The sequence below is a fragment of the Haliotis cracherodii genome, unplaced genomic scaffold (assembly GCF_022045235.1).
Source record: "Haliotis cracherodii isolate W230 unplaced genomic scaffold, xgHalCrac1.p SCAF_10, whole genome shotgun sequence".
NCBI classification, from domain to species: domain Eukaryota; kingdom Metazoa; phylum Mollusca; class Gastropoda; order Lepetellida; family Haliotidae; genus Haliotis; species Haliotis cracherodii.
The window spans coordinates 14,147,528-14,157,283 of NW_027266265.1; the positions used below are offsets into that span (position 1 = coordinate 14,147,528).

At 41.6% G+C, this 9,756-nt stretch overlaps 1 protein-coding gene across 1 annotated transcript; it reads left to right on the forward strand.

The window, feature by feature from the left end:
- The first annotated feature begins 2,928 nt into the window (after window positions 1-2,928).
- LOC139446977 (uncharacterized) lies at window positions 2,929-4,051 on the forward strand. Its single transcript, XM_071228199.1, has 3 exons — window positions 2,929-3,052; window positions 3,213-3,258; window positions 3,406-4,051. The coding sequence occupies exons 1-3, from the start codon at window positions 2,929-2,931 to the stop codon at window positions 4,049-4,051; spliced, it is 816 nt and encodes a 271-aa protein (XP_071084300.1).
- Window positions 4,052-9,756: the final 5,705 nt, after the last annotated feature.

A 9,756-nucleotide genomic window follows, 5' to 3' on the forward strand; every position in this document is an offset into this window, starting at 1 on the left:
CGCAGGCTAAATATAGCAACATATATGTTTATATAGCATATAAACAAATATTCAAAACTCTCAACACCGCTGGGCGTATTCAATGACATTGCGTGTAGAGATGATAGATCACTGGGAGGAGCTTATGCACACTCATTGAACCCTGACGTCGCCGGTGTGACTGGCAACAAAATACTACAAATTACGTAATAGGGTATTGTCACGTGTTTGAAAAGTTTGTGGTACTGTATTCTAAAGGTAGGGTCCCCATGAGCGTGACGCACCCGACCACTTTCGCAACTTTCAATTTGATTAACGTAAAGGGATAAGCGTGGTGAAGTGAGTCGGTTTAAACAATCTGGGCAGATATTTAGACTTACTTGGGATGTTCCGGTTGTGCCATCAGTGTCCCCTTCGAAGCGTATTTAGTGGCACTGTTTCGGGAGTTGTTTGTTCACGACTGTACGACCAGATCACTCAAAGTGAACATTTCCCATACAAATCATTCGAAAACTCCACTGAAGTGTGCCTAAATATCTGATTATGTGGCCCAAAATATCCCAAATGTGAACAATAACATTCCCCATCTCCAGCGTAAAACGCAGTGAGTAGATCACGGTTGTCTTTTCTTATTCCGGTGGTGACCTTGCCCTTCGTTCGAAGCTGTCACTGACATGCAAGCAGACCCGAGTTTGTTGATTCTCACGTCTTCAGTTATAGGGTGGTACAGTTAACATGAATGTCTTTGGCGAACACTCTGATTTCCCTCTTCCAAAATGGTTCGGACATGATATAAATTCAGCTGATCATTTTGAATGCACAGACGGGACCCCGGCAGTGCGAGTGACCGACCCTTGGTCCGATATTCAAAGCGCGGCGCTAATGTGACATTTCAAATTTTCTTATAAAGGTTTCCTGCGTACTAACGACATGACTCTTGAACCTTAAGTTGAAGAAATTCTTCCAAAAGGATCTTGAGTGTCGGTGCTGATTTGTTTGCAAATACAACTGCAGGCGCATGTTGTTAATGCGTATACATAGAAATGTCAACATTGCCCATATATTGGGCATATATCAATATTCATGCGCAACCAGATTTTGCAACCGGTTTCAGTTTATTCTGTCAATGAACGAAAGTTGTTATGTATTTACACTTAAATATATATTCAACGTGGATCAGATACCATAGAAAGTCCATTCGTTTCGTTAAAATGGTATCTAACGAGAATGAGTGTAGTATTCTCTATATATTTCTTCTTACCGAGTAATTAGCTCCAGGAAGCAATACGTTACATGTTCAATGAGAAAGAATAAACCCTGACACAAGGTAGGTAACTCTGTACCTCTTGTGCCGGTCATGCGTGGCTCTATTTCGGGCACAATGCAAAGAAGGGACATGAAATGTTGGAAACAGTATTTCGTTTCCCAAATTTCTTCTCCTTTTCCCCTCAAAATAGCATGATATTCTCTCGGACTAATACGTTGGTTTCTACATAAATAGAAAATAATATATTAGTGTGACATGAGTGTGTCCCATGTCTGTCTGACATAAGTGTGTCCCCAGTCTGTCTGACATAAGTGTGTCCCCAGTCTGTCCGGTATAAGCGTATCTCAAGTCTGTCTGACATAAGTGTGTTCCCACTTGGGAACTTCTCCAAACCTATTCTACAGAATCGAGCAGCATATTTAGTACGGATCATCTGATGTCAGACAGCACGTTAACTCGAGATGAATGTCACGTCTATTACAACCTGGAGTGTTAGTTGAAACGCTAACGCACTAGAAGAGCTTCCTGTCAAATATTAAACCAGAAAAACTCAACAGTGAATATTTGATGACAAATGTTGACTGTGAACAACTTACTGACATATATTTGAAAGCTATGGATTTGTTTTGAATCAATACGGACTGTTGTGTGTAATATAACACAAACAATATGAGAAAAAGACACGGACATAATATTTTTACGACGGATCAAAGGCTTGCTCTGGTATTCAGTGGAGAGTGCACCCAAACAAAAGGGACACAACTCCGCAGTGACTAATATCAGTCCAGTGTAACCATGATGTAATTTGTGGATGATAGCGATTCTTTTTCCAAGTGTGTAAGTGAGTGAGTGAGAATGGTTTTACGCAGCTTTTAGCAATATTCCAGCAATATCACGGCGGGGGTCACCAGAAATGAGCTTCTCACATTGTACCCATGTGGGGAACAGAACCCGGGCCTTCGGCGTGACGAGCGAACGCTTTAACCACCAGGCTACCCCACCGCCCCATTTTCCAAGTGTTTTGTTCACTTGTGATCTTAACTGTTCCACCTCGAGTATCGAACCGTGAACTATACTATTATAAAATATGGACGCGTATTAGATGTGAGTGAAACACTAGGTTTTCTAAATATAAAGTAATTATGGAATTAAAGATGTATGCTGACGTCTTTGACTGCTTTGACAGGAGACTTAATCTGTGCGTCTTCAACACGCATAATTTGTTATGTGTCGTGAAGAGACGGAGCCCAGCTTACATAAAGCTGTACCGAGCATGGTAAACACTGTCTGTGACGTCATAGACAGAAACAGTGGAAATGACGTCACAGAATGGTTCCATGACGACATTGATGGTTCCCACTCAGTCGCCGACACAACTTGGTGGTGTTCAGACGTACATCTATTGCTCCTGCAAAACTTCACATTTGTTGCTGATCTGTGTCTACTTGCACAAGTCTACACCTCATCTCAGTATTAGGTAAGCAATGTCAGTTTAACTCCTACAGTTGGTTTACTTTTACTGATAGCGTTTGTTTTCTAACCCTCGTTCACATCTATATTTCACGGCTCTGAAATTTGTTATCGGTAAATTACCTTTGTATTAAATGACACTCCGTCTCCAATGTAATTACGGAACTCAAATAATTCCTAAATTCAAATGTGATTATTTTTTTGTCCCACAGATGAAGATGTATCCACAAGAACGACTGAAGAGTAGGAAACTACTCTCCCCCATACTCGAGGCGAACGAGCGTCAGTCTAGCCCTCGTAGTCCAAGAACACCAGAACTGCATCAAGATTTACTTGGTAGGAGATCCTGAATTTATGATACAAAACAAATTAAATGCAAGACATCATCACTTGATGTGTTTGTTTGAAGCAATTACAGTTACATTCCAAGTATGTCTTTATATAACAGTGGAATCGAGTCGGGTGTTTGTACTTTTGTTTTTGTTTTCGTTTCCAGTTCAGTACATGGACCTGAAATCTCAAGTCGGAGATTTGGAGGAAAGGTAGGCACAGTCTCGTTTAATATTCATGAACGTTCGTCTAAAATATACAAAAAGGAAAAACAAGAAATGTGCATCTCATTCAAATATCATAGATAAAATTACTTTGAGAAACGATATCTTCTAAACTATCGACATATCTTTTTTCAGTCTTCTCGATCACCTTTTCAATGAAAATCAGAAGCTGAGAGAGGAGAACGAGCGACAGGCCCGACAACTCCGGGAGGACAACGCCTTAAGGCTGAAAGTTGAGTCGGAGAGACAGGACTATAGGCTGGAGTATTACAACTATCGTCTCAGTTACACAATGGCGCAGGCTGAGCTCCAGGAACTGAAGCAGACGCTAGAGGCACTGGCGGGGGACTGGGAGAAGGAGAAACAGACAGAGATGGAGCAGAGGAAGAAGCTGGAGGAAGAGCTGGCAGCTCTCCAGCGCCAGACTGCCCCTCTGACCTGTCACACTCCTACCAATAAGCGGACCAGTTCCTCCAGCGTCAGTCCTCCAGTTCAACCAAGGAAGGCTCGAAGACCTTACACAGGAAAGTCAAAGGACAAGGTTCCAAGCAAGATCTCACATGTCAAAACAGACTTCTCTGCTTCCGGTGACAATTTGGTGAAGGCCAAGGCCACAGATATAAATGAAACCAAGTTGAAGGTCACTCCTGGTGTAAGATCCATTCTGAAAGACACCAAGAGGGGACAGGATGCTGAAAAGAAGCCAACCCGGTCCTCCAGGAACCTTTCTGTTAGATTCACAAAGGAAATGCCAGTTGGGAAGATCCGTCACGAAATGTAATTACGACCCTCCCCACAAGGAACAAACTTTATAAACTGTTTAATTGTTGGTTCTTTAATTCATATTGATTTCACACTCTTGTAATTCCGTGTGTAAAATAATCGCTGATTATCTTGTGCATGTGTCAGTGTTTCTCTGTTAACATCTGAGTAATATATCACGTTACTGAAGAAACTGCTTTGTGTTTGTATTTACAACCTCATCAATTATGTGGGAAGTCAATGATCACCTCTTAACTCTGACCAGGATGATGCATGTCCGTCATGCCCCAAAGTCGTGGGTCGATGCTCACACTTTCTACCACTGGTTTGCCTGCTCCTGTGCACACACTGTCACGCTTCGCGAATAGATCACGATAGATCGGTATGGGGCGTTAAATTAGTTTGAAATTAACCTTAAATTTAATCTATGCATGGAGAAAATTGAATGTGTCTATATTCGCTATACAGAAATTTGTAAAAGAGATATGAAATGTCTTGTTGAAAGTTGATAAATAAATCAAATACTTTCCTATTTGCCTTTAGGTTAATATCGAACCCTGATGCTAAATAGTCATATTTATTACCCACATGGTGAAGATACAGGACTACTTTTTTCATTCATAAGATTTTGCGAGACGTCATTCATTTTGGGTTTAGTGAGTGAGTGAGTGAGTGAGTGAGTGAGTTTGAGTTTACGCCGCTTTTAGCAATGTTCCAGCAATATTACGGCGGGGGACACCAGAAATGGGCTTCACACATTGTACCCATGTTGGGATTCGAACCCGAGTCTTCGGCGTGACGAGCGAACGCTTTAACCACTAGGCTACCCGACCGCCCCTTTTGTGTTTAGAATACAGTACCACAGCTTCTTGTGAAGACGATCGCTGCCGTATGTCACGTGTCTCAAAGACAAGCAACTAGTTTTAAAGAACTCGCGACCTTCGTATTGTTAGCCCGATAGCGAACCGACTGAGCAACGTCCACAAGTGAAACTTGTGCAAATTTACCTTGTCATGAATACGCCGTTACGGAACTGAACGAACATTTTTAGATGCAAGATATGTAAAATCAAAAATTATTTCTGGGGGATTCTTTGACGAAGAACTTGAAATCATACGCGCATTCTGATTGGTTTGTTGTATTTTCGCACATAACATTCATCGATAGAGTCTTCTTGGAGGTTACGGAAAGGGGCGAGTGGTGACGAATGTCGTGACTGTAGTCTACGGACACCTACGAGTGATCCCGATGCCATTTGGCACACTCGTCCCATTCCGTAATCTACAAGATACTGAGTGGTGAGGAATGAGCCGATATGGCGAGAACTCAAAACGGCTCTTGGCGTCAAACGTCAGACGTCGAACCTGCGGTTACGCATGAATGACATGGATTTTAATCAATCGTCGGGTGATTTTTGTGACAGAAAAGTGTGGTAGAGAATACTGTAAGGACAATGTGGATAATTGTTAGGAACGAGGGAGGCATAAGCATGGCTAGTGACGACACAAGGGTGAGTTCGCTTTTAAATCAGTACTTAATAAATGTAGCGTGTATACAGTTTCCAGTAGCCAAAATATTCGACAGAAAACCATTTCATCTTTTTTTCTCGACGTTTTTGTGTGAAGAATATTAGGAGCATCTATAGAATCAACAATAGCCACTAAACGGGTACCGGAGCACCTTTAGAATACAGTACCACAACTTCTCGTGAGGACGATCTCTGCCGAAAGTCACATGTCTCAAAGACAAGCAACTAGTTTTTGTGAGAATCCGTCGGACGCGAACCCGCGACCTTCCGATTGTTAGCCCGACAGTTTACCGTCTGAGCTACGTCCACAAGCAACCAGTTTTTGTGAGAATCCGTCGGACGCGAACCCGCGACCTTCGGATTGTTAGCTCGCCACTGAGCTGCGTCCCCACTGTGAAACAAAGTGCAAATTGACCTAGTCATGCCCATGACGTTACGGAACTGAACGAAAAGGGTCGAATAGGTGACGGACACTTACGAAGTTTACGGGTAGGCATGGTGTCTCGTGACTTTAGTCTACGGACACTTACGAATGATACCGATGCCATTTGGCACACTCGTCCCATTCCGTAATCTACAAGATACCGTGTGGTGATGAATGAGCCGATATGGCGCGAACTGAAAACGGCTCCAGGTGATTTTTGTGACAGAAAAGTGTTGTGGGGAACACTGTAAGGATGAACGACGGAGGCACCCTGGCTTGTGTGAATGTTCCAGGACAGTTTCCAGTAGCCAAAATAGTCGACACAAAACCATTGCATCCTTTATACTCGACGTTTTTGTGTGAAGAATATAAGGAGCCTCTATAGAATCTATAACAGCCACTAAACGATTACCTAACCCTAATGTTTGTAAAGGGGATCCAAGGGCTAAGGATAGAGATCGGGGTAACCTACCCTAACACTGGCGACATTTGGATGTGTTCAGCGATATCCCTTATAATCTGCATTCTTGTGCATAATAATGAAAATTAATGAACCGGAAAAATAATATATGTATATTAGTTCCCATTTATAACCATTTTTAGCTGCTTGAATTACGAGAAATACGAAATAAAAAATATATAAAAAATAAAAGTGCTTTCGTAAACTAGCGCTTGTTCTAAAATACGCCGCCGCAGGCTAAATATAGCAACATATATGTTTATATAGCATATAAACAAATATTCAAAACTCTCAACACCGCTGGGCGTATTCAATGACATTGCGTGTAGAGATGATAGATCACTGGGAGGAGCTTATGCACACTCATTGAACCCTGACGTCGCCGGTGTGACTGGCAACAAAATACTACAAATTACGTAATAGGGTATTGTCACGTGTTTGAAAAGTTTGTGGTACTGTATTCTAAAGGTAGGGTCCCCATGAGCGTGACGCACCCGACCACTTTCGCAACTTTCAATTTGATTAACGTAAAGGGATAAGCGTGGTGAAGTGAGTCGGTTTAAACAATCTGGGCAGATATTTAGACTTACTTGGGATGTTCCGGTTGTGCCATCAGTGTCCCCTTCGAAGCGTATTTAGTGGCACTGTTTCGGGAGTTGTTTGTTCACGACTGTACGACCAGATCACTCAAAGTGAACATTTCCCATACAAATCATTCGAAAACTCCACTGAAGTGTGCCTAAATATCTGATTATGTGGCCCAAAATATCCCAAATGTGAACAATAACATTCCCCATCTCCAGCGTAAAACGCAGTGAGTAGATCACGGTTGTCTTTTCTTATTCCGGTGGTGACCTTGCCCTTCGTTCGAAGCTGTCACTGACATGCAAGCAGACCCGAGTTTGTTGATTCTCACGTCTTCAGTTATAGGGTGGTACAGTTAACATGAATGTCTTTGGCGAACACTCTGATTTCCCTCTTCCAAAATGGTTCGGACATGATATAAATTCAGCTGATCATTTTGAATGCACAGACGGGACCCCGGCAGTGCGAGTGACCGACCCTTGGTCCGATATTCAAAGCGCGGCGCTAATGTGACATTTCAAATTTTCTTATAAAGGTTTCCTGCGTACTAACGACATGACTCTTGAACCTTAAGTTGAAGAAATTCTTCCAAAAGGATCTTGAGTGTCGGTGCTGATTTGTTTGCAAATACAACTGCAGGCGCATGTTGTTAATGCGTATACATAGAAATGTCAACATTGCCCATATATTGGGCATATATCAATATTCATGCGCAACCAGATTTTGCAACCGGTTTCAGTTTATTCTGTCAATGAACGAAAGTTGTTATGTATTTACACTTAAATATATATTCAACGTGGATCAGATACCATAGAAAGTCCATTCGTTTCGTTAAAATGGTATCTAACGAGAATGAGTGTAGTATTCTCTATATATTTCTTCTTACCGAGTAATTAGCTCCAGGAAGCAATACGTTACATGTTCAATGAGAAAGAATAAACCCTGACACAAGGTAGGTAACTCTGTACCTCTTGTGCCGGTCATGCGTGGCTCTATTTCGGGCACAATGCAAAGAAGGGACATGAAATGTTGGAAACAGTATTTCGTTTCCCAAATTTCTTCTCCTTTTCCCCTCAAAATAGCATGATATTCTCTCGGACTAATACGTTGGTTTCTACATAAATAGAAAATAATATATTAGTGTGACATGAGTGTGTCCCATGTCTGTCTGACATAAGTGTGTCCCCAGTCTGTCTGACATAAGTGTGTCCCCAGTCTGTCCGGTATAAGCGTATCTCAAGTCTGTCTGACATAAGTGTGTTCCCACTTGGGAACTTCTCCAAACCTATTCTACAGAATCGAGCAGCATATTTAGTACGGATCATCTGATGTCAGACAGCACGTTAACTCGAGATGAATGTCACGTCTATTACAACCTGGAGTGTTAGTTGAAACGCTAACGCACTAGAAGAGCTTCCTGTCAAATATTAAACCAGAAAAACTCAACAGTGAATATTTGATGACAAATGTTGACTGTGAACAACTTACTGACATATATTTGAAAGCTATGGATTTGTTTTGAATCAATACGGACTGTTGTGTGTAATATAACACAAACAATATGAGAAAAAGACACGGACATAATATTTTTACGACGGATCAAAGGCTCTGGTATTCAGTGGAGAGTGCACCCAAACAAAAGGGACACAACTCCGCAGTGACTAATATCAGTCCAGTGTAACCATGATGTAATTTGTGGATGATAGCGATTCTTTTTCCAAGTGTGTAAGTGAGTGAGTGAGAATGGTTTTACGCAGCTTTTAGCAATATTCCAGCAATATCACGGCGGGGGTAACCAGAAATGAGCTTCTCACATTGTACCCATGTGGGGAACAGAACCCGGGCCTTCGGCGTGACGAGCGAACGCTTTAACCACCAGGCTACCCCACCGCCCCATTTTCCAAGTGTTTTGTTCACTTGTGATCTTAACTGTTCCACCTCGAGTATCGAACCGTGAACTATACTATTATAAAATATGGACGCGTATTAGATGTGAGTGAAACACTAGGTTTTCTAAATATAAAGTAATTATGGAATTAAAGATGTATGCTGACGTCTTTGACTGCTTTGACAGGAGACTTAATCTGTGCGTCTTCAACACGCATAATTTGTTATGTGTCGTGAAGAGACGGAGCCCAGCTTACATAAAGCTGTACCGAGCATGGTAAACACTGTCTGTGACGTCATAGACAGAAACAGTGGAAATGACGTCACAGAATGGTTCCATGACGACATTGATGGTTCCCACTCAGTCGCCGACACAACTTGGTGGTGTTCAGACGTACATCTGTTGCTGGCAACTTGCTGCTGCAAAACTTCACGTTTGTTTGCTGGTCTGTGTCTACTTGCACAAGTCTACACCTCATCTCAGTATTAGGTAAGAAATGTAAGTTTAACTCCTACAGTTGGTTTACTTTTACTGATAGCCTTTGTTTGCTAACCCTCGTTCACATCTATATTCACTTGTCTGAAAGTCTTTATCAGTAAATTACTTTTGTATTCATTAACACACAGTCTCCAATGTAATTACGGAACTCAAATGTTTCTGTCTTTTTCTGATAGATTTTCACGCACATATGTAACGTGTAGATTGAATCACTTTGCCTATTTGTCTGATGTTTTAGTTATTGTTTTGTCCATAAACTAGTTCTATTTGGATCAAATCTCAGTCTGCAATGTAAATGCTCCAATTCCTAAATTCATATTAGATGTATTTTTATCCCACAG

Coding starts and splice junctions, on each gene's coding strand:
- LOC139446977 (XM_071228199.1), top strand. CDS start 2,929: ATGAAGATGTATCCACAAGAACGACTGAAGAGTAGGAAACTACTCTCC. Junction 3,053..3,212: donor ACTGCATCAAGATTTACTTG/GTAGGAGATCCT, acceptor TTTCGTTTCCAG/TTCAGTACATGGACCTGAAA. Junction 3,259..3,405: donor GTCGGAGATTTGGAGGAAAG/GTAGGCACAGTC, acceptor ATCTTTTTTCAG/TCTTCTCGATCACCTTTTCA.